Genomic DNA, 24,233 nt, shown 5'->3' with positions numbered 1-24,233 from the left:
CAGTTATCAAGAACAAGTGAGAAATGGGAAATCAGCAAAACAGACAATATATGTGCTTATAGGGTGTAGAAGCTCACAAGACAACATCATTCATACTATATACTAAAGACTAAAGATTATCTGTGAGTACAGAAACTCACAATAAATATACACAGTTATAAACAGATTATTACACATCTATGTAGCTATCTATACACTGGGACTAAGGTCAGTTAAATTGTATAATAATAATAACCCCTGAATATGAGAACAAAACAGAAAAATTGAACCTCGACCAACTAGAAGTAATATCCTCAATTTAAACCCAAGTGACAGTATCTTGAAAGCCTTGTTTCAGGGAAGTGTCTTCAGCATATCAAAATTGTGAATTCACCTGTAATGTTTCTGAATGCTACTCAACTATCCTGTGTGGCATTTGCAAGGTTAGTGGCATACGAGGACAGGACCCCCCCACCAGTAATCTCAGGACTGGTCTGAATCTGCAACTGTAAACAACGCTCGATTAAGAAATGTTATACAGAGACAGACCACAGGTTTTTCAAGATTCCCTTGATATTCTCGAGATTCTAACAGAGGAGGAGTTGCTCACCTTGTGTTCAAGCAGTTCCAGTAATCAATCTTTCCCGTTGATCTATCCTTTTAACCTTCACAATTCCGATTAGGACTTGGAAGCCAAAAAATGCACATAAGCCGTATGCAAACATAGCAGGCATCTATATAGCAAAATGCATCGAGGTTAAACATTGGTATACTCAATAGGAAAACGACCCGGAAAACACAAAGCAAGATTCACAACTTACTCTTATAGAATTAAGATACAAAAGTGTCGCAAGGTTAATTAAGCTTCCAGCTGCAACTGCCTGTTGATTCGTGTCCCCAGAAAGACAGAACCCAGGGAGAAAGGGAGAGAAAGATTGCAAAACATCAAATCAGTAACAGAGACATGCATTGTCATCTCCATTCGTTTATTGCATTCTAATTTCTATCAACCAAAACACAGGAAAACTGACACCTCGGCAATACTAGCAAAATATAAGACAACTTACACTTCCAATTGTGTTTTGAACAGCAGCAACACGTTGAAAAGCCCGTTCAGACTCCAAAGCTCTAACTCGAAGTTTAAGATCACCTTGCTCCTGTAATTCCACAACAAAAGATATAAATGAACAATGCAGGTAGGAAGCTATATATGATCGTGCAAGTTCAAAACCAGTGCTCATTAAGGTGAGAACTAGGCCACTAAACCAAAGTTTAAAATATGCATTAGTTATATCTACCAGTCGCTGGATAATTTCCGCAAGCTTTTCAACCCTATCAGCCTGCCTGAATAGGTTGTAAAATGCACGGTTCTGTTTGTCCCACTTCGTTTTGAAGTCCTGGAAGGAAGTAGTAGAAATGTCAAAACAGAAAACAACCGTAGCCCCCAAGAAAAAATTGGTGTAGCAGGTTTAGGCAATTTGCCTTTAAAATAACTTCAACTCCAGCTTCACGAAACCTAAGCAATTCTAGTGCATACCTACAAAATAAAAGACAAAAATTGCCAATTAAGTGGAAATGAGATTAGTTCAATGAAATTCTAATAGAAAACATCAACAGCTAAAGATGGACTTACGGCTTAGCAATCTCAGTAATATCAAATCGTGGATCAAGGCCCTTCCCGATGCCATCTAAGACTGTAATAATTCTTTAAAGGTAAATATAACAAACAGAGACTATATAGCAATAAACTAAGCACACTTCTAATAAAGTACCTGAAAATGCTCTAACAACAAAAGTGAATGTGGCAGGAAAGCGGAAAGGCTGATCTGCTGCAATGGATAATAGATCTTCACCTGACAAGAGAATACAAATAATATGAGCAGAGACTAAAAGTATAAGATAGAAATTATTTATCCATTTAAAAGAAAAAATATCAAAGAAGTAAAGAAAATGGAAAATAAGCAACTTATGATCACGGATCTGACAAATTTTACGGATATCACATGTGAATTACCAATTGCAGCTAGACGTTGCTTTTTCTTCTCTATTTTTTCTTCCTTGGTCAAAGGCTTTTTGAATCCAAGTTCTGCTTTAGCCAACTCCCTCTCCTTCCTTTGTGCTGCAAGGCGCTCTTCAAAACTGCAAAATTTTAATCTTGATCCAATGAACCACAAAATTTAACGACTAAACGAGTTTTCATTGAAATATAGAAACCCTAGCATAGCTGATGCCTTCAATCCCTCGATTTCAACAAGTTTGAAAGTAGATGCATACCCTTGATTTAAACTAAATTAGCAAGCTAATGTGTTTTCGTTCTTTATTCCAAATGCCCATATTGATTATCTCAGTCATAATTTGTAACAAATAAAACAACTAGAACATTTGGGAGCTCATTTATATTAATGTGGTTTTCAACTCAGATCAACAGGATAACCTGTAAAGATCACCTAGTTTGCACAATATTACTAGAATTTACTATACTACCTTGCAAATTATCTTAGGCTAAGCATGCAATTTCATGTTGGCTATCTTTGAATTCACCTAAAAAACACGAACAAATTTTTATCCAAAATAACCTGTTAAGGAAGAACTGAGCGGTTCTCCTGACAGCTGTCATGTCTCCAGTGGGCACAAGGACACCCATTTGAACCATTGCTTGCAGAACCTGCAATGCACAAGGTATGTTATCGGTCTTCACATCCTTTAGATCAGATGTAGTTAATTCATGACAATATTTATTTTTACGTTATCTAAATAGGAACTTAAAATAGATTAGCAGATGTATACATTATGAAATAAATTACCTTATCTGGATCCTTCTCATAAACCCCATAGAATACTTCTAGTAAGCCTTCTCTAATATTTGAACTTATACTGCAATTTCTCGAAGTTAGTGATCATTGAAATTTTCCAAAATGGGATCTTCGGTCAAGCAAAATTAATATCACGTACCTTCCCATCATTCCGAAATCATAAAAGATCAGCCTTCCACCATTAACATCATCAACCGCAATATTTCCAGGATGCTGCAAGACAAGTATAAAATATGAGGCTCCAGCCCACTCTAACATATGTAAAGACTTCATCTTTCATACAAAGTAATGAATATAAAGTTGGACATTAAAAAGTTAAAGAGATGAAAATTTGTCAAGTACAATTAAAAAAAAAAAAAAAAAAGTTTTGTTAAGAAAACTCACGGGATCAGCATGAAAAAAGCCATGGGACAGAATCTGCTCCAGGTAAGATTCAACAGCATATCTTCCCAACCTGGTGAAACCATGAAATTATGATTTATGAAACAGATAATAGAAATGCAAAATTATGGAACTATAATCTTTATGCGCATTCCCAACTAGAATGGCAATTCTAAAAGTAATCCAAGTTGAGTTGAGCTGATGTTTATGGTAGATCCCAAATAGAAATAATTAAAGTAACAACAATAACTTACCGCTTTCTATCAACTCCTAACTGATCTAACGCTTGTATCCGGTTTATTTTTATCCCCGGGACATACTCCATGGTGAGGACCTAAAAGAGGAAAACACTAATCAGCTACATATATTATGCCAAAATTCAATAGTTATATGTCAAAGGTTTGTGGTTACTGGAAATTAAAACCTGCGGAGTGGTGTACTCCCAATATATTGTTGGTACTTTCACATAGTCCATGTTTTTAAAGTTCTTAGCAAATAATTCTGCATTAGCAGCTTCCTTTGTGTAGTCAATTTCCTGGAGATATCAAAATATGATCTTTTATCAGTCATAAATTTGAAGAGCAGAAAATCGTAGAAAATGTAAATGACAGAAGAAACAGAATAAAACCATATTAATTATTGGTTTCAATTTAATTTTAATGCAAAAGTCAAAGAGGCGCTGAAAATTGAAATGCAAAAGATTTCTCGCTACCTGATACAAGACACTTGCACACTCATCATAGATGGCAACCCAGTCCCTTTTTGCACCATCAGACTTAGGATCAATCTTTTGAAGATATTCAGCTATTACCTGAAAAAATAAATAACAAAATAAAGCTGCAATAAAACGGAAAACAGTTTCTTGGCAATCCAAACGGTAAAATTCATAGGCATAAGAGAAGACAACGTGAGGATGGTCGAGGCTGTCATAGATTTCTCAATTACCTATTAATCCTGACAACCTGGTCACTCTGCGAATTGCTTAACTCTTGTACTAATTCTTATGGAGTAATTTCTTGCTTCCACATACTTAGACAAATAATTTTTTCATAACATAATTACGGAACTCAATAAGGAAAGATGCCAAAAAATGAATAAATAAGTAATGGCAATAACCAGCAGACATAATAGGTAGGACATAAAGAATTGAACAGGTATAAAAAAGCACCCAAGTATCAGAAACAAACCCTCAAGTTTTTGAGGTCAATATCAAAGAGATCCTTAAGACCTGGCCTTTGTACTTTAATAACAACATCCTGGCCATTCAATTTTGCACGATGCACCTGACCTGCAAAGGGACAGTGTAGTGAATTCATATGTAATTTCTTATTAACATTTTGGGAACATAAAACAGAGATCATATAATTAGAAATCAAATTAAGGTTACCCAGGCTTGCAGCGGCGATTGGTTCTCGGTCAAATCTGTCAAATACATCACTCAATGGAGCTCCAAGTTCTTCTTCAACAATTGATACAGCAGTCTCTGATGGGAATGGAGGAACTTGATCCTGGTTGATATACAACAATTTAATACTTTACAAAAAAATCATGACTAGCAAATTTATGACAACGGAATTTTGAAAAGCATATCAAGAGTAAGCAAACCGTTCTTGAGTTTGCTCAAACTTAAGAAAGCAAAACTACCATAAGCATGCAGTAAAAGAGTAAATAGCCGAGTTCAATATTTTTTAATAAGATATTACTGACCTGAAGTTCTGACAGTTGATCAATGTATTCTTGAGCAAGAATATCCACTCTTGTGGAGAACTGCTGACCAATTTTGATAAAAGTAGGACCTAATCTCAAAATGTTTTCCTTTAACCATTTTGCAAGGATCCTCCTCCTCTCACCTTTCTTCTCTTCTGTCATCCCTCCTGCATATGTTCATCCATTTGCATTAGTTACATTGTAGCTTACAGATAAGAAAATAAACTAAAGTTGTGACATTACTACATTAGGTAGAATGATGAATGTTTACCTCGATAAGAGAACTTCTGATTGTTTAACCAAGCTTTGAAGATAAAAGTAAAAACAAATCCCCATATCTCCACTGTTCTTTGAATTGTTGAATAAGTCTTGAATCTATTCCATCTGCCCCCAGGAGCAACAGATACCTGCAAAAATTATGGGTCACTCCCACCAAATTTACAAAGATATTGCAAATCACAAAGTTGATTACAAAGCACAGAACTGAATAATGTGTTTCATCTCAACTAAAAGTCAGCCCCATACGAATGTTTTCTGTCTTAACTCAAAGCCTAAGTTAATAGTTTGGCTGCACATTTATGTTTATATATTATATGCTCAAACACACAGCATATTGACAAAGTTGCTAGCTAAAACTCAACACATGAAGTCCAAAACAAGAAATTCAATTACAAATTAGCATACCTCAACTTGGCCCATCCCTTTCTTCTTAAACCAAGCCTCCTCTTGCCCAATCTCCTCCACAGTCTTCTTTTTTTCAAACACCTCAGTCGCCTTCACTTCCAGCACCTCCTCTCCACCTCTCCCCGCCCCTCCATTCCCATTCACATACTTCACCAAACTCTGATTCTCACCCGCCAGGCTCCCATTGCTATACTTCTCCGCCAAACCACTGCGCCCATTCCCATTCCCGTTAGCACTACTGTTCACTTTACGCGCCAATTCCCTATCGCTCTCCTCCAATACGGCACTCTCCTCTCTCCGCACAGCTCGGATTCTACACCGGAGAACCGCAGCTCGCTTTGTGTGACCGAACAATTTTGCGACGGGAAGTCGGATTCTTCTGCAGCCGGAGTTTGGAGCGAGGAAGATCAGCTCAGGAAGCGCTGCAGCCGATAACGTGGCCGAAACACTCGCCATTTCTCTCAACTGTATAGATAACTGATTTAACTAAAAAGTAAATCAAATATATATAGCCCTAACTTTCATCGATTTGCTCAGACACTGGTGTAGTTACAGAGTGTAGGGAGAGAGAATTGGAGAGGTGGGAAACGGAAGAAGACGACTGTGAGAGTGGTGGTTGAGGAAAATCGAAAATATTTTTGGAATATAAATTTTAATTTAAAATAAATCGGAAAGTACAGGGAAGGGAGTGGCGGGACGGTGGCCACGTCGGAAATGAAAAAGGATTTTCGTGGATTGTGATTGGCTAGGTTTGGGTTTGGAGTGAATATTGTCTGCTGATTGTGCATTTGTCTATAGTATCAACTTTCAACGAACCCACGGAATCTACGGTGCTTTTACTTACCTGAGAATCAACTTTTGCCTTTAAAAAATCACAATTTTAATTCTTGTAAATATTCTTTTAATTAAATTTGTGACACAAATTTTTTTTATATTATCTATTTTTTATATAGTTTGTGAGTTGAATTTACCTACCCTATACCATTAAATAATGACATCATGTATCAATCTAAATTATTTATAATTGATCAATTCAAATCAAAATAACTAATAAGCCACTCTAACTAAGAGTTGAACTTGTGATATTGTAACTTGTGGCTTGGGTGTAAGATTTTCTTGTTATCACAAACAAAACAAAAAAAAAATAGTTATTTTAATTTCTCATTATTTTCATTTTTTAAACGTTATTTTAATGATTTTTGGGAAGGTTTTGGTGTTGAGATAGAGATTTTATATATGTTGAATTGTAGCGGGCGGCACCAAACATGGAAGTTGGAAGGTGAAATGGCGTAAGAATGTGTGTTGTCGAATGTTAGGGGCGATTAAGGATGAGTGGATGATGAAGTTAGTCTGGGATGGAACGAAAGCATACATCCTACCAACTGCATTAAAAATGTGGGAATATAACCGAATATTTCTGTTTTCGTACCTTAAAACCTCTGCGTTAGTTTCTTAAACTGATAAGCTTTGACGGTTCAGAGAAGCTGCAGTTGGACGAATGATGGACCTTACACCTCTGTGTTTCTTAAACTCATAAACTTTGACGGTTGAGACTTGAGAGAAGCTGCAGACCTGCAGTTCAATAAAAAAAAAATGGAGGATCTGTATTGGATCAGGAATTTGAACCCGACGTGAATCGAACACGCAACCTTCTGATCTGGAGTCAGACGCGCTACCATTGCGCCACGGATCCTGTTGGTTTAAGTCGTCATTATATGATTTTTCAATGCATTCACGTTGCATACTAACAACGTCTACTTTTTTGTGCTCATATGGCTAATTTGGATATTATTTAGCTGTTAATTATGCCTATGTGATTTAATTTGGAGGTGGAAGTTGTCAAATTATGTAGATTTTAGCTTAGTTTTATGAGTTCTAAGGCTATATATTTAGATACAATGACATGTTTTAGAAGTCATAAGATACTAAAAAAAGTGAAACTATTTAAGTTAAATATCACAGTTTTACCATAGAATCATAATAGCAATTCAAATGGAGAAAAGTGGAGTTTGAAGCAATAATAGCAATCACAGTTATTTTTTTATTAATTGTGATTGTGATAGTGATGATCCAACAAACATCATATTTATATATATAAGTAATCTTAAACATGTCCATGTACAAAAATACTCAGGTACAATACCGTGGGGTGCTGCCCGACCCTGTGTTATGTGCCGGTCACTCTGTTCCGTCTAACATCTATCATCCTCCCATGTAAAGCAATAGGAAACAAATGTTTTCTTTACTCTAAATTCAAGCATATTAGAAACTCAAGTTCAAAGTTGATTGCCACGATTATGCATAGTCAAAAGTGCTCAAAGTTTTCAGTCATCCCTGTCTATACAACACCAAAATGTGCAGCTGATGTTTTTTGTTTTTGTTACTATGACTATCCATATGAAACAATGAATGAATGACAGAGAGCCAGAGAGGGGATGCACATGCACATAAGCACATTACTAATCTTCTTTTCCTTGTTTTACATTGTTATCACTCTCAGACTCAGAGCTAGAATCTAAGCCCAAGCACTTTAGAAATGCTTGTTTTGCCAGTCCAAGATAGTGGCAAGGATGTCTCCTACGACCAAAAGACCTTAAAACTGATGCATCTTTCACTGAGGATGTTTCCCTTTCTTCTCCCCTTAAGCCCTCAAATTTCTTGTTCTCATCTACTCTCTGTAGTCAATGAATCAAACACTTCATCACAGTTTTCAGTAACAAATACATATATATTAATTTACACAATTCTCAAACGAAGCATAAAACAAGAAAGTTATAAACAATGAATTCATTATATTTTCTGGAAAGGTCCAAGCTGACAGCTTTATTGCCAATTGATATGTAAATTAGAAAGATTCAAAAATCAAACAAAACACCAAGAAATTAAACTCCAAGATATATTCCAATTAACAATTTCTTCTTTATGAAAAAACAGGGATACCTGGATTTGGTGATTAGATTGAGCGGACGAGGAGGGGTGGTTGGAAGGATCGGAAGCGACAAGGCTAAACCCAGCAAGGAGAAGTAGAAGAAGAAGGAGTGTAATCAGAAGCTGAATCCAAATTAGCCATGGAACTTTGTAGCTCTCAATTATAAACTCCTCCCCGAATTCATACATGCTAGAGCTGATGAGGGATGAAAACTGAAAAGAGAAGTTTTGAATTGTGAGACAGAGAAGAAAGCAATGACATTATTGGAAACTGACACGCACGTCCGATGAAGACAAGCAGACAACTCACGCGTGCAAGAAATGTCTGCTACCTCATCATTGGTCTTCCCGAAAGTTCAGTGTAAATACTAATCCGTATTTGGTAAATTATACTATAAATTAAGGTTAACGTATTCCACTCATAAATGTTTATTATTAATAGGAAAAATTGTATTTTTCGTTCCTAAAATTATAGTGTAATTGTAAAATTTGTGTAATTTGTGTAAGATTGTCTCCCAGTAAGATGTGTGGTTTTTTGAGTCATTTTCATTTTTGGTCCTAATGTTATTGGAGCATTGCCAATTTTAGTTCACTTTATTAATTTTTGCCACATTGCGGCCAATCTTATTTAGTCCTTGCCACTTTTAGTCTACCGCTAAAATTTTCGTCAAATGACCGTTCAAAACATGAGTATTTTTTGTCTTTTCATGTTTTGGTCATCTCCTTAACCCTTTGTAGTGGTTTTCGTTACACATTTTCATACAATGAAGAGGTCCGACGAAAGCCATGTGAGCCACATTACAAAGCAATGGCTTTCGCCGGACCTCTTCATTGGATGAAAATGTGTAAGGAAAACCACTGTAAAGGGTCAAGAAGATGATTAAAGCATGAAAAAACCAAAATACCCCTGTTTTGAACGGTTATTTGACAAAAAATTTTAACGCTGGACTAAAAGTGGCAATGACTAAATAAGACTGGCTGCAATGTGGCAAAAATTAATGAAGTGGACTAAAATTGGCAATGCCCCAATAACAATATGACTAAAAATGGAAATGACTCTATTTTTTTAGTTAAAAATGTAACACATTTATATGCATTCATAAAAAGCATTACACGAGACTATCTCACGCGACTTATTTTATGAGAAGGATCGACCCTGACTAATCTGGGTCAGTCCCTTGTCGAGCCTACCCTAGGCCGGTTCCCTGACCTTGCAAGGTGGATTCGGATCCACAAAGTAATTTATTGCCTTAAGTGGCTTGGGCTATCAGGGCTAGCTCATTTGGGTCACCAGGAATATCAGTTTTGGTTTTATCCGACGGCTGTGTACAATGTTAAAATATTTCAGTCCTAATCTTAAATTTTTTTCAATCTATCAATTTTTGAGTTAATATTGACATCCCTAATCAATGGTATAATGATTGATATTATTATGGAATAGACCAACAATTTAGATAATAAACTAGATAAAATTATTGTAAAATATTCATTTATTTTTTAAAGTTGTTAAATTTACTAATTTTATAGCATCAATTGAAAATGAGGAATGAAAATTTGAGCCGCTTGATACATGGGCGTATATGGTATAAACCATATAAGAGGGTGTAAGTTAATATCTGTATAGGATAAGAATGGCAAGATTGCAATCCATCTTCCTTGTACAATACGAGGAGATGAGATGAGAATAACGGCCTCCATCCAACACAAACATTAAATTATATTCCTCAATCAAAACAAATTTAACACCGATTCCGTTGAATATTCTGGGCACCAAATTAACCTCCGATCCATTCATCTTCTATCTATCTTTTTCTTTCTTTCTCGTATGGCACCCTCCCATTGCTGGCGGTGATTGATAAAAAGCTATAATGGAGGGAGCAGCAACGACGGGGGAGCCAAGCAGGCTGAGCACCGAGAGCGTATCGTCGCGTCCGCCGTCTCCACCGCCGTTATCCCTCGTGGAGCCCTCCGTCAACAAGAAGAAAGGGAACAAGCCGGAGAAGGTGTTCCGCGTCGTGAGATCCGTTTTCCGGTCGTTTCCGATCATTACCCATCCCGTTTGCAAGTTCCCGGCGCTGCCTAACGGCAGCCGGTTCCAGGAGTCGGGCGCGCGCGTGACGGGGACGCTGTTCGGGTACCGGAAGGGGCGCGTGAGCCTGTCGGTGCAGGAGAATCCGGGCACGCTGCCGACGCTGGTGGTGGAGCTGGCGATGCAGACGCAGGCGCTGCAGAAGGAGATGAGCCAAGGGATGGTGAGGATCGCGCTGGAGTGCGAGAAACGGACGGACAAGATGAAGCTCCTGGACGAGCCGGTCTGGTCCATGTTCTGCAACGGAAAAAAAATCGGGTACAGCAAGAAGCGCGACGCCACGGACGAGGATCTCAGCGTCATGGAATCGCTCAAGGTGGTGTCGATGGGGGCCGGAGTTTTGCCGTCCACTAAACCCGACGTCGAGGGCCCCGACGCCGAGATCGCATACGTGCGGGCGTGTTTCGACCGGACGGTGGGATCTAAGGACTCGGAAACGCTGTACATGATGAGCCCCGACGGCGACAGCGGACCAGAATTGAGTATTTTCTTTGTGAGGTTATGATCCCACATGCATGCATGCACGCACATGGAGGATAATAATCTTAATTTAATCAATTAGGCCAACCCTGCTTATTGTGATTAGCTAATTTAAGCTAGTTTGATGATTAGATTAGATGGGTTGTGGAATCAACCGGATGTATTCTCGCCTCAACATATAAGAATATACAGTAATGTAGAAGGAAGACAAGAGATACTCATAACCATCAAACTTTTATTAATCATCCTTCATTTTAAAATATACCCAGATTTCTTGTAGAGTACATGATGTATGTGTATTCATCTGTTGTGCAAAACCTTTAATTAAGAAAATAAGATAAAAATTCAAAGTATAGCTGGTAATCTTCAATTCAAGTAAATGTTATTCCCTTGAAAATATTGAAGATAACAATCTTCTTCAAAGCCCACACATTCTAATATAAAAAATATTTTTGTTACTAGAGGAAACATTTTGTATTATTATCTGGTGAATCTTCTAGTGTTTACGTGGATTGAATTTTGACGCTATTACCCTCATATAAGACATTGAAGGAAGATAATCATTAATAGTAATTGAGACTTGATATCATGAGAATCAAACAAAATAGTCAGTACCTAAATAGCCCATCAAAATCATATCTTGGGCTTAAATTGTCATATGGCCTTTTCAAAGGATTTGAAAAAATAAATTAGGAGGCCCATGGATGATGGATCCGTTTGGGAGCCAGAGAGAAACCGAGGTAGATTGGTGATCGGAGATGAATAAGAGATTCGGCGGAGGAAGTAAGCCGACGGGAACTCCGTCGCTCGCTTGGTCCTGCGTTGTAGTTGTTGCTTCGTTACTCGCCGGCGCCTCCGTTGTCCACAACTTCTTCAAACCCGATTTGGTACTCCCTTTCCCACTAATTTCTCTCTTTTTCCATGAACTAATGCTCTTTGTGTTGAAATCGTATCGTTTTTCAAATCGTAATGAATGTTTAATTGTGAGAATTTTGTCTGTCTTGTGCTATATGCGATTTTAATACCTCATTTTAGCATCTCACTAGCTATTTCCCCTCCTAGCTGTATGATAAAATGCGTCTTAGAGAATCTGATAAAATAACCAGAGTTATTCCCTGCGGAGTAGTAGTGGTTTCGCTTGTTGGTTGAAAACTTTAGTTGCATAGCTTCAATCCTTGATGCATTATAACTATCTGTTCTTGATGTAATGATTAATACACTGCATGTTTAAGTAAGTTGCTAGTTAAGCTTAAGGTAAAATGGTATCTCAGAATTGAATAGCCAAATCAGTCTGAGTTGCACTTCGGAATTGTATGCCCTCCAAAATTAGAGTTAACTGCTACTAACACAAATGACTGAAGTTGCTGCTTTGGGCAAAAATTGGGGAGCGGATTTGCAACCCTCTAGATCGAATTAGAGGAATGATTGGCTATTCAACATTATTGTGGAGTTGTCTTTCTAAGGGTCATTCTGTTACTGAAACTCACACAATTTTTCTCTTCACCGTTGACTGTTCTTTATTTGTCACTCCTCTTCTTACTCTTCCTCACATTCTTTGCTAAAACTCATGGTGATGTTTGAATTGCAGACCCTACCACTAGTAGAAAGCATTGATGGAGCTAAGCAAGAACAAGAGAAGAAACAATAATTGGCAACACCCTTTGTTTGTCCCAGTTTGATAGACTTGGAATTGCTGGAAACTCCAACACTCAACTTACTGGAAATGAAGTACTTGTTGAAAGCTTTCAGGTTGTTAAATATTTCTAGGATACATTTTTTTTTAATTTTAATTTAAATTTTTATAGTGGTGATATTATGATAAGAGGAAATGATGAATTAAGTCTTTAAATTTTACTTGAAAAATTAATTAAAATTAATTAAGGTGACTGGGTTCTTATCCATTCATCTCTTGACGCAACTGCATGAACAGTAAGTTTCTGAAAATTTGTCGAATTCACTCGGAACAAAAAGGATTTCGCTATTGGGTTGCCAAACACACGCAAAAGTTAGTTATGTTTGACACGTTACCACAACACCTCCAAAATACACCCATCCTGGCCATCCATCACTTTGTAAAAAGCCATACTATTCAAACTCTTATCTCTTCAATATTCAATTTGACTAATTTAAATTTTAATTATTAAAACTCATATCATTAATTTTCAAAAATATATAAAATTTTTGAATGAAGCATAAGACATTTCCTACGTTTTAATTTACAGAAAACTAACACAAAACTAATATAATATAATTGTTCATAGCTGATTGACTCAAATCAAATAACAAAGGTCAAATTTAAAATTTTGTTATAAAATTAAATGTGGGATAATATTTATCTCCGATAATATGGCAGACAGGCAGGCGGTTATGTATCAATCAATTAATTAACATTATGAGGGTATGAAAACAACGTTAACGAAGAATTGGCGTTCCACGACATCACCGTACCCACGACCAATCACTTCAACGAAGCCAAACCTTTCTTCTGACGTGGACTTGTCGCTCACCACAACACCTGACCCCACCTCCCCCTGAGTTAATACATTCCATTCCTTCCTTCCAGTTCCAGAAATAGAATCCATTCAGTCAATCCGGTCTCACCCTGCCCTGCCCGCACCATCTTCTCCATCTCTCTTAGCTTTGTTTTCTCCGATCCGATCCATGGCCTTGGTGCCTCGGCCGGTGGTCTGCGAGTTGAAGTCGCAGACGCCGCCGCTCCAGAAGGCGGAAGCGGTTTCCGTTCCCAATTATAACAACAAGGTGAGAGTGGCGGTGGAGGGGAGTGAGTATAACGGCAAAATTGTGTTGCAGCCACGGATGTGTACTTTGAGATCGTTTGCCTCTGATCCCGTCGGAGTCATCAAGACCAGTTCCGTGGCCGCCGGAGACAACGACGAGGTCTCCACGTTTTTCGCAACGCTGTCGGATTACATAGACAGCTCCAAGAAAAGCCAGGATTTTGAGATCATTTCCGGCCGTCTCGCCATGGTAAGTAAACAACAATTTATTAGTAATCAGAAATTAACTCAGCTGCCCGTGCTGGCGGTGATCAGGAGTTGCCCGTGCTGGTGATAAAGTATGTATATCTTATATAGTTTATGCATGGACGTACAGATAGTGTTTGCGGCGACGGTGACGACGGAGGTTGTGACCGGAAATTCATTGTTCCGGAAGATGGAGTTAGAGGGGATCGCTGAAGCGGCGGGGGTTTGCTTAGGAGCCGTGACTTGTGCCGCCATTTTTGCCTATTTTTCCAGCGCCCGTAGCAGAGTGGGGCGGATCTTCACGCTGGGCTGCAACACCCTCATCGATTCGCTCATCGATCAGATCGTCGACGGTCTCTTCTACGACACCGATCACAATGATTGGACTGACGAAATCTGAAAACTTCCTTCAACAATCAATCAATTCAACGAAATATATATACCGCGCTAGCTAGCTAGCTACTAGTATAGGATATTTGGACTAATATAAATTAAAGCTAGCGTATATAGTAGTATGTATAATTTACCGGCCACTCTCCGATCCGGTGATAGCTGCGCTGCGGTGTTCCCTCATCACCCAAAATCTCTTTTGATGGATGGATAATGGCGGCAGGTTTCCTTCTTCACCCAAAGCCACCGTAAGTTAAAGCTGTATGTTTGGCGTAAAATTTTGCAATTAATTATAGAAATAGAAGCTTAAAGTACTCTTGCATGCTTCAATTTGCTTGTAAATATAATCATACTGTACTGCAAATACTTTCCAAGCAAGTATTAATGGAAAATTAATTATTTAATTGAGATGCTGATGAGAACTGAATATTGTATTGATTCAATTGAACAATTACAATGATGAGGAATAGGAGATATATATACTAGGGGAGTCTTAGGTAGAGTAGGATAGCTAGTCCTAACGTGACTCAAACTTAGAGAGTCCTAATAATGCTTTACACCAATGACCTTGTGAATAAGGTCATGGGTTCAAGCCAGCTCGGGGGCAGTATTGATTATTTATGCTTCAGAACAATTCAAATGTGCTGTGGAATTAAACTAATAAACAGAGCTCATGCAATGACGTATAATGTAAAATGATACTTTAGTGTTGGTATAATGAAACTAAAACAAAGAACTTATACAATGAAACTAAAAAAATAGAGTTCATGTAATAATGTATATTGCCAAATATAATAAAACTGTAGTAGAATTAAAAGTGTTTTTCAGGACCCCGGGTGCCACTAGACCACAAGATCTTTGACACTGAAGTGTAATTAAAATAATACAACTTCGTGCCAAGGACCTTGTGGTCTAGTGGCATCAAACCCTTCCCTTTATACGGGAGGTGATGGGTTCGAGCCTTAGTGGAGTCAATACTCTTGACCTTCAATAGGTTGAGAAAGTAGTTATGAACAGATACTATATNCAGGGGCTGGAACACTGCCATAGCTATCACCGGTAGCGAACTCATGCGAGCCAAGGAGATCGGCGAGTTCGGGAAGACGCACCGGCTGACCTCGAACATTCAAAGAGGCTACGATAGAGTGATATTCTGGACGTAAACCTCTGAAAATATACATATTTTGATCCTCCAAAGGAACCGCACGGCTAGCAAGAGCTAGATCTTCCACCATAACTTGCGCACGAGCAATGTAGTCGACGACGGAGGCATCACCTTGGCGTATTGTTTGCAGCTGTCCAAGAATATGCATAATCCGAGCTTGACTGGAAGAAGCGAGAGCCTGCTCAAGCGCCAACCAGAGATCACGCGACGTAGTGCAACCAATTGCGAGGTACATAACTTCCGACGAAAGTGAAGCGATTAACATGCTAAGGACCGCCTGATCTTGGCGCACCCATGGAGCATGCAGCGGGTTGGGTAGAGCAGCAGCAGCAGAGGAGCCTTCAGAAACGGGAAGAAAACGATTAGGGCAAGAGTTCGTGCCATCAACGAAACCCATGAGGTCGTGCCCACGAAGAAACGGAATAACCTGCGTCCTCCAAAACAAGAAATTCTTGTTCGTTAGCTTAATGCTAACATAGTGATGCGCAGCAGACAGAGAAGCGGCTGCTGAAGAAACCGCAGAAGAAATAGCTGCATCAGAAACGGTCCGTTCGGAAGAATTAACAGAGCCGTCATCCATTGGAAAATAAACCTAGGCTAGCTGATACCAGATGAGAACTGAATATTGTATTGATTCAATTGAACAATTACAATGATGAGGAATATGAGATATATATACTAGGGGAGTCTTAGGTAGAGTAGGATAGCTAGTCCTAACGTGACTCAAACTTAGAGAGTCCTAATAATGCTTTACACCAATGACCTTGTGAATAAGGTCATGGGTTCAAGCCAGCTCGGGGGCAGTATTGATTATTTATGCTTCAGAACAATTCAAATGTGCTGTGGAATTAAACTAATAAACAGAGCTCATGCAATGACGTATAATGTAAAATGATACTTTAGTGTTGGTATAATGAAACTAAAACAAAGAACTTATACAATGAAACTAAAAAAATAGAGTTCATGTAATAATGTATATTGCCAAATATAATAAAACTGTAGTAGAATTAAAAGTGTTTTTCAGGACCCCGGGTGCCACTAGACCACAAGATCTTTGACACTGAAGTGTAATTAAAATAATACAACTTCGTGCCAAGGACCTTGTGGTCTAGTGGCATCAAACCCTTCCCTTTATACGGGAGGTGATGGGTTCGAGCCTTAGTGGAGTCAATACTCTTGACCTTCAATAGGTTGAGAAAGTAGTTATGAACAGATACTATATTCTAATAGAGTTAGTAGTATTCAAAAAAAATAATAATAATAACAATACAACTTCGCCGTACATTTTTATGGAGGAAATTAATGGAAAGAAAGGTAAAGCATAAAAAGAGTGTTTGAAAGCTCTAATATTTTTAGTGTTGGCCCACAAAGAGCCCATATGGGCCCAATAGAGAGCAGTACATGGAGAAAAGGGGCCAGACAATAAACAAGAGCAAATTATATTGATTATTGTGGACCAGGACCCAAGTACATAAAAATAATGTTGTAGCTACATAAAAATGACACAAGCATTGAAGCATTAGTAAATCATGTGCTTACAGTGATAAATTTATGTTTAACCAAATACATTTACGCTTTTTAAGTTGCTAAATTTTTGCTTATGGCAACAAATACATGTTATTATATTCACCACCTTACTACAAGTGTAGCAATAGCTTGGTAGACAGAAGTTTATGGTAGTACTATACATACGTAGATGAAGAATTGATCACATGCATGCATTATAACAAAGAAAGAAGATGCCAATTGAAAACTTTGTTGAGTTGATAGGGCATCCCAAAAATAAAGTAATAGTAAAAGGAGTATCTTGATTTAATTTCTTTCCATAGAAGCATTTAATTTATCTGGTTTACATAAAGGTATTATAATAATCGTTAATCGTTATAGATTTTTGCTCTGAAAGAGGTGATCGAGTGAGTGGAGCATGACTTTTGTATCTAAAGGTCATAAGTCTGATTATTTTCGTCAATGCCCTCTTAGTTGTGCCTGTAGGTCGTCTAGTGCGATTTACTTCTCCTCTATATATAGTTTGTGGACTATTAAACAAAAGTAGAGTTTACCCAATATACACTCTCTAACATTACACTGCACTGACTATTACATAAAAGCATAATTTATCTCGTGTAAGCCCTCTTACACTACACCTGAAATTTGTAGGTCCTTCCATGAGCATTTTGCATTGAAATGTTTCGCCACTAGCCAAGCAATTGTCCAAATCATATTTTGGAATATAATATCGATGATATCTGAACATGTTGCACTTAACATTGATCATATAATTTAATTTGTTACCTAGGTTGGGCACAAATTATGATTCTTAATTATGACATGGAATCGGCCTGGACACCAAGCAAAAGTCAGCTAATTGGAACATTAAAAATTATTTATAATAATTTAATTTAATGACGAGACAAGAATACAAAGACATGACCTAAGGGAAATAAAATCTGAACAAGTTTACTTATGAAGATACACCCATGGAATAACTCAACATGTTACCTGCTGGACTTATCATGCAGTATATATAGCATCAAAGCATTATTATATGATGATATATGCATGGAAGGACCAAAGAAGCTTTAGTGCAGACAAGCTTCTATATATTTGATGGGGCAGTCCCATATTCTTGATCCCCCTTCTTATTCTCTAATTGACATAAAGCCTCATGAAAACTCACTTTCATCATAGAATTTCAACATGTATGTATAGTACAGTATAGAATATAATGTTACCATTCATCAAAAAAAATCCTTAAATATGATATATGGATCCAAGGTTTTATATTATATTATATTTCTCAAGTATGTGATCGAGATCGATTTGGTTGGCTCATGAGTAATGTATTTCTTTAATATAAAGTGTGCAATACTCTTTAATTTACAGAAAAGTTTGCAGTCGTTACTTGAAGATGCGCTCTAGATGAAGCTCACCTGACTCATGAGTAATGTATTTCTTTAATATAAAGTGTGCAATACTCTTTAATATTGAATTTCTTTACTGTTAATGGGTTTATTTAACATCTAAATAAAGAAAGTAAGTACCTCAAATCAAGGAGATTAATTACAAAGTGATCTTCTAAAATATAAAGAAAAAAATCTTCTAAAACCTGACCAAGATCTTCCAATTGTACTTTCTATAAGTGAAACAACTTGCATTGTTCTCCAAATTTTGAATCATAATGAACCTAAGTCACTTAGAGCAATACCAGATACTAGACCACCCCAACCCATCAATATTGTTTATGGCCATTCCTTAAAAAAAAAAAAAATATGTAGCTGGCAGTGGGACACGTCGTCAAGTATAAACTTGGTTCAACTATATATGTGATTGTACCAACAAGGTATAGTGTAATTCCTAATCATCAAATCAAAAATCTAAGGTAAATCCGAGTCCCCCCACTCATTCCTCCTTGGCCCCATATATCATTATTCTTTATCAAAGTTCTTATTCCCTGCAAACAAATTCCACCACTCCATCACACTTGAAAATTAACTATCATTATTCCACCTCCAGAAATTGATTGTAATTACAAATGAATTTTCTAATCACTTTTAATGTTTTAAAAAAATACCCTTCAATAATACCAGTAACTGATATATGCTATTTTGTACAATTATTCACCCCTTATTCTAGTTGTTTTGAAGGTTATTTTCTGTATCCTAGTGAAATTGGGAATTGTTTGTGTGTTATATTGTCCAAGTGTTGAATTATCTACAAGGAACTACAAATGAGGAATTTTGGAGCATTTTGGACAAGTTCTGGAAGAAAAGGGAATTACAAGCAAGAAAGGAAACAAGAATACAAATGGGAAAAGGATTAGAAGTTGCCTAATGGGCCAAGGCCCATCTATCTCCTATATATTCTACCTATTCTCTACAGTTGGTGAGGTTCCACTTACAAAGTTCTGAACCCTAGCTTTTAGTTTATATTTCCCCAGCATAGTTTAGACTAGTTTTACATTAGATTATTTTATTTCAAGCTTGGAATCTTGGATTGAAGTTGAATTTGTTATTTATCAGTTAAGTTTCTCTTCCCTTTATATTTCTTGCAATGTTTATCTTTAATTCTTGCTTTGTTGTGTTTACTCCCATCATGAGGGAGTAATTCGCTTATGGGTTTGGATTAGGGGTTCATTGTTAATCTTGATGTTCGGTTTATGATTAATTGCATAAAGGGATTGANACAGAGTTCTGAACCCTAGCTTTTAGTTTATATTTCCCCAGCATAGTTTAGACTAGTTTTACATTAGATTATTTTATTTCAAGCTTGGAATCTTGGATTGAAGTTGAATTTGTTATTTATCAGTTAAGTTTCTCTTCCCTTTATATTTCTTGCAATGTTTATCTTTAATTCTTGCTTTGTTGTGTTTACTCCCATCATGAGGGAGTAATTCGCTTATGGGTTTGGATTAGGGGTTCATTGTTAATCTTGATGTTCGGTTTATGATTAATTGCATAAAGGGATTGAATCTTTTGCCTAGGGTTTATGTTGATTTGGGGATTTCTTTCTACTTGTTATTGATTGATGGCCACAATTAATTGCTAGTCTAAGAGAGGGATTCATTACAACGGAAGTTGGATGGAGACCTCGAACCTTACCAATTCCAACCTAATTTTCCTGCTATGAAAGTAGATGTAATTTTGGGGGCTTACAATGCTTAAAAGCTTAAGGTTATGATTGATGCATCATGACAGTGGGGCAATTGTAGCCTAATTCTATTTATTGATTACGAAAGTAGCTTAGTAAAATTCTTTTGTGCATTGCCCATATATCTCTTGGTTAATATTCTTTCCCTAATCCTGAGTTTGTTAGAACATCAAGGTTACAATCCCCCTAATCTGGCCCATACATTTATCATACAGTTTCCCTAATCCTGAGTTTGTTAGAACATCAAGGTTACAATCCCCCTAATCTGGCCCATACATTTATCATACAGTTTACACCTTAATCAATTGCTTTCTTTTATTCCACATCATTCAGTCTTTGTTACTTGGATTCTATAAATTCATATACTCTAGTGCCTGGTAATTCACACAGTTTCGTGCCATAACACCAATCCTCAGCGGAACGACATTACACACTTTCTTACACTCATCATTTGTGCTCATCAGTAACCAAGCAAGATAGTCAAAAAAATAAATAAATAAAAAATGAAAGGCTCAATCTATAGCAACGATCTGTACACAACTCCTCGAATAATGAGTGTGTTTCTTCGTCACTCAAAAAAATAATAGCCATCATCATGTCTCAACCCATAATCCATGTATCCTCGATCTCCAGAGTGCGTTACACTATAATTTAGATGATGGTAGCTAGAATGAAAATCATGGCAAACATTGATGCCCCCACTGCATCCTTATTCTTGCATAGTGTATATAATCATACTTCACCTGGGAAAACAATATAAAAAGAATGATTACCATGGGCAGAAATTGTCAAGCGCACATGATTTTGGTATCATCATATTCCTTTGCTAATCCAATGTCCATATCACTTGATTCCATTATGAGTTATAAAATTAAAATTATTAATTATTAATTATTAGAATTGAAGTTATGCTATAAGTAAAAATGTGAAGTAGTTTACAAAATATCTAATAGAGTAATTGGAGTGGATGAGTGGTGATGATCCAGTGAAGGATAGAGTTCGAGGTGGCCGAATGACCTCGACTTATGAGTGAGGTCACCATGGTTCGAGTGCACATGGTAGGAAGAGCTCAACATATGAGGGCTTAGATAGGATGATGAACTCAATCAATGAATTAATTCCATGGCATTATTAATTAGGTAAAGTTGTGGAGGCTACATAATCATCTTAGTGCCAAAAGACTTGAGTTGGATGACTTTAGCCCAACAAAGTCATCTTGCCATCTTGAATTGGCTACAACACAAGTCAGTTGAACTCAACTACCTAGTGGCTACGGGTTTTACAATGGCTCCCGAAAGATATATGGTGTCAACAGAGATTAGAGCACTCGATCTAGTCAGGTATTGTGAATTTGCGCACAAATTTAGGACTTTGTAAATACTTTTAATCATTGTTGTCTCAAAGGGACATTTTATTCTACGTACACAATCATTGTACTTACAACAAGCATTAATAGAAAAAGATTTTTAAAAAAAAAACATGCATTTTTTCTTGCAAACTAAATACATTGTAATTTGATAGCATCACTATTACTTTTTATAAGGAATGCCCAAAATGAAAATTTTATTTGCATAAATTAATTAAATAACGTTGTACACAACTAGTCACATCATGAAACATTGGAATTACATACTAAGCCAACTTCCCCTAATTAACTAGTTATGTATCACCAAATATTGTTTGGTGGAAAATTTATCTATCTAAGTATGCTTATAAACAAATCAAAATAATATTTATTTCAGTTGAATATATAGTGCTTAGCTCATTCATGCACCAAATTAAAATCAACTAATTAACCCCAATACCCCACCTCCCTCTTTATCCCCTCTCTATAAATATACTACAGCCCCCTTTACCCTCTCAATCATATATCTCTCCTCCTCCTCTTCCGCCACCACCTCTCCTCCTCCCTCTGCCACCCTAATTTCCTAAACAATATAATATCTTTTATATACATATAAAGCTATTAGCAGCTCTGGATCATCACTTAAATTAGAAGCAAGCCAAAAATGAGTAAAGTTGGGGGTTTCACGGCGGCCGCCCCGGCATCACCGACGGCGCCACGGTCGCCGTGGCACTCGCCGGTGCCGTATCTTTTCGGAGGCTTGGCTGCCATGTTGGGTCTCATTGCTTTTGCGCTTCTTATCCTTGCCTGCTCCTACTGGCGCCTCTCCGGCTACCTGGAAAACAACGGCAACGACGACGACCGGGACCTCGAGGCCGGCGGTGACGACGGCAATGGCGACAACCCCGCGAAGGCGGCGGCGGCGCCGGTGTTGGAAGAAAAGGTTTTGGTGATCATGGCTGGGCAGGAGAAGCCTACTTTTCTGGCTACGCCTGTGCCCAGTAGAGCATCCTCGTTCGGGAGTAATAGCAGCTGTTGTTGTAGTACGCAAAGCACTGAAAGTAGTACCACTGAAAAATCTGAACACGAAGAGAATCTAGAGAAACATCATCTGGAAATGGGGAATATGGTGGGCCACTAGACAGCATATTAGCCTATTAGGTCTTCTTAATTTAATAGGACGATTCAGTCAAGTTGATCGAGCTGTTTAGTTAAGTTCATCAACTAGTTAATTTTTAACTACAAAATTTTAAATTTAACTTTTCGTGAGAGTGTCTATTAATCTTCTTGATTTAAACGGATCAGTTATGGATCTATAAACATTCAGATAGTGATTATGGGATAAAACACTACGATACCCTTTGACATATAGTACATACATGTTTTAGTGTCTTAACTATATGGTTGTTGATGTTTTCTTTGTAACTTTAATTCTAGGAAGTGATGATTTTGAAAATGGTTTGACTTTGACCCAAAAAAAAAAAAAAAGAAAAAAGAGTGGGATTTGATGATGAGTTAACCAATTGTGGGGGGTGTTTGCAAGTAGGACCATATATTATATGTTTCTTCAATTGTTTTTTTATTTTTCTATCTTCTGAATGATTTAATTCCGGAAGTGCATGTATATATGTTTTGGAGAATGAGAATGTATGCGAATGTTTTCTTATCTTGACTTATATTGTACATTGTTTTAGTTTTTTAAGAAAATTATATATCTTTCATTTGGGAGAAATTCTATAATTCCTTGGGCATTTTAGATGAAGCTCACATTGCGATTCTAATTGATAAAGAATTATAAATAAGTAAATTAACTTAAGTTGTCCATAGTTGATCAGTAAATGAGAAGCTAGACTAATTTGTAGTGGTTTGCATGCATGATGTTCCATTTAAAATATACCAATATTTGTATAATTGTTTAATAATATTTATTCGATCTATAAATGATAAAACCATTTGACAATTTGAATACTTGTGATACATCACAAGAGAAAAGACAACATGCATAAAGTTGAGTTGATCTTATATTCTCAAAACATCTACTCTAATATCATTCATATTTAGCAAGTGGGGAGTCTAGAATTATTGTCCCCTGGCCTTGTCCAGTGTTTTCTTTATTAATAACTAGACATTTCATATTGAATTGGTACTTTTTTTTAATGACCAAAAAAATCACAATTATTACTTAAGAGTGTGTATTGAGTAAATATCACTTCTGTATAATAATAATGTACAAACACGACTCTGTATAAATTATTTATCTTCAGGATGAACTTTTTGTGTCACCTCTATTGTTAAACTCACATTTGTCATGACTCCTAGGAGATTATTAAAGAAACAAAAATGAGTGCAAGATAAATACTTGTAAAACTTAGCGTAATGGCCTACTAATAATACTAAAGGGTGTGCATAACCATATAGGAGAGATGAAGACCATTTGTGATAAATTCAACTAAGAAGGTGTTGACAAGAATCATACTTTACCCACTCAATTAAGCACTCTACCACTGCAAACAAAACAAAGTTTATGAACTTAATTTCATTAACATTTTAATCAATCATAATTGTTGGATGCAAGCAATAATGACAACAGTGATTATGTTGAATAAATAATGATTTAACTTTAACAATTATATAATACGAT

The 24,233-nt window shown here is 36.9% G+C and overlaps 5 protein-coding genes and 1 non-coding gene across 6 annotated transcripts; 3 read left to right on the top strand and 3 right to left on the bottom strand.

Annotated features, from left to right (window-relative positions):
* Window positions 1-70: 70 nt before the first annotated feature.
* LOC115999932 (protein ACTIVITY OF BC1 COMPLEX KINASE 8, chloroplastic) lies at window positions 71-6,181 on the bottom strand. The gene is made up of 21 exons (XM_031239889.1): window positions 5,565-6,181; window positions 5,152-5,287; window positions 4,881-5,047; window positions 4,561-4,681; window positions 4,361-4,461; window positions 3,886-3,984; window positions 3,598-3,708; window positions 3,428-3,507; window positions 3,177-3,246; window positions 2,932-3,005; window positions 2,784-2,853; window positions 2,556-2,644; window positions 1,994-2,118; window positions 1,752-1,832; window positions 1,613-1,673; window positions 1,462-1,516; window positions 1,278-1,376; window positions 1,047-1,136; window positions 801-860; window positions 590-713; window positions 71-485 (listed from the first exon to the last, which is right to left on the bottom strand). The coding sequence occupies exons 1-20, from the start codon at window positions 6,018-6,020 to the stop codon at window positions 597-599; spliced, it is 2,262 nt and encodes a 753-aa protein (XP_031095749.1). The 5' UTR covers window positions 6,021-6,181; the 3' UTR covers window positions 71-485; window positions 590-596.
* A 1,004-nt stretch (window positions 6,182-7,185) lies between these two features.
* TRNAW-CCA lies at window positions 7,186-7,257 on the bottom strand. Its single transcript has one exon. It is a non-coding gene; the product is annotated as a tRNA-Trp (tRNA).
* A 373-nt stretch (window positions 7,258-7,630) lies between these two features.
* On the bottom strand, window positions 7,631-8,759 carry LOC115998576. The gene is made up of 2 exons (XM_031238172.1): window positions 8,505-8,759; window positions 7,631-8,239 (listed from the first exon to the last, which is right to left on the bottom strand). Exons 1-2 carry the CDS (start codon window positions 8,679-8,681, stop codon window positions 8,024-8,026), a joined length of 393 nt encoding a protein of 130 aa, XP_031094032.1. The 5' UTR covers window positions 8,682-8,759; the 3' UTR covers window positions 7,631-8,023.
* A 1,362-nt stretch (window positions 8,760-10,121) lies between these two features.
* LOC115998450 (protein MIZU-KUSSEI 1) lies at window positions 10,122-11,345 on the top strand. The gene has a single exon (XM_031238031.1). It carries the CDS (start codon window positions 10,361-10,363, stop codon window positions 11,084-11,086), a length of 726 nt encoding a protein of 241 aa, XP_031093891.1. The 5' UTR covers window positions 10,122-10,360; the 3' UTR covers window positions 11,087-11,345.
* A 2,283-nt stretch (window positions 11,346-13,628) lies between these two features.
* Window positions 13,629-14,843, top strand: LOC116000530 (stress enhanced protein 2, chloroplastic). Its single transcript, XM_031240619.1, has 2 exons — window positions 13,629-14,049; window positions 14,176-14,843. Exons 1-2 carry the CDS (start codon window positions 13,723-13,725, stop codon window positions 14,443-14,445), a joined length of 597 nt encoding a protein of 198 aa, XP_031096479.1. The 5' UTR covers window positions 13,629-13,722; the 3' UTR covers window positions 14,446-14,843.
* A 7,284-nt stretch (window positions 14,844-22,127) lies between these two features.
* LOC115999872 (protein GLUTAMINE DUMPER 2) lies at window positions 22,128-23,268 on the top strand. Its single transcript, XM_031239812.1, has one exon. It carries the CDS (start codon window positions 22,257-22,259, stop codon window positions 22,731-22,733), a length of 477 nt encoding a protein of 158 aa, XP_031095672.1. The 5' UTR covers window positions 22,128-22,256; the 3' UTR covers window positions 22,734-23,268.
* Window positions 23,269-24,233: the final 965 nt, after the last annotated feature.

Source organism: Ipomoea triloba, chromosome 12 (assembly GCF_003576645.1).
Source record: "Ipomoea triloba cultivar NCNSP0323 chromosome 12, ASM357664v1".
Classification (NCBI taxonomy): domain Eukaryota; kingdom Viridiplantae; phylum Streptophyta; class Magnoliopsida; order Solanales; family Convolvulaceae; genus Ipomoea; species Ipomoea triloba.
This window is presented reverse-complemented; position numbering and strand designations above follow the sequence as displayed.

Coding starts and splice junctions, on each gene's coding strand:
- LOC115999932 (XM_031239889.1), bottom strand. CDS start 6,020: ATGGCGAGTGTTTCGGCCACGTTATCGGCTGCAGCGCTTCCTGAGCTG. Junction 1,517..1,612: donor ATTACTGAGATTGCTAAGCC/GTAAGTCCATCT, acceptor TTTATTTTGTAG/GTATGCACTAGAATTGCTTA. Junction 1,137..1,277: donor CGGAAATTATCCAGCGACTG/GTAGATATAACT, acceptor GTGGAATTACAG/GAGCAAGGTGATCTTAAACT.
- LOC115998576 (XM_031238172.1), bottom strand. CDS start 8,681: ATGTATGAATTCGGGGAGGAGTTTATAATTGAGAGCTACAAAGTTCCA. Junction 8,240..8,504: donor AATCTAATCACCAAATCCAG/GTATCCCTGTTT, acceptor CATTGACTACAG/AGAGTAGATGAGAACAAGAA.
- LOC115998450 (XM_031238031.1), top strand. CDS start 10,361: ATGGAGGGAGCAGCAACGACGGGGGAGCCAAGCAGGCTGAGCACCGAG.
- LOC116000530 (XM_031240619.1), top strand. CDS start 13,723: ATGGCCTTGGTGCCTCGGCCGGTGGTCTGCGAGTTGAAGTCGCAGACG. Junction 14,050..14,175: donor TTTCCGGCCGTCTCGCCATG/GTAAGTAAACAA, acceptor ATGGACGTACAG/ATAGTGTTTGCGGCGACGGT.
- LOC115999872 (XM_031239812.1), top strand. CDS start 22,257: ATGAGTAAAGTTGGGGGTTTCACGGCGGCCGCCCCGGCATCACCGACG.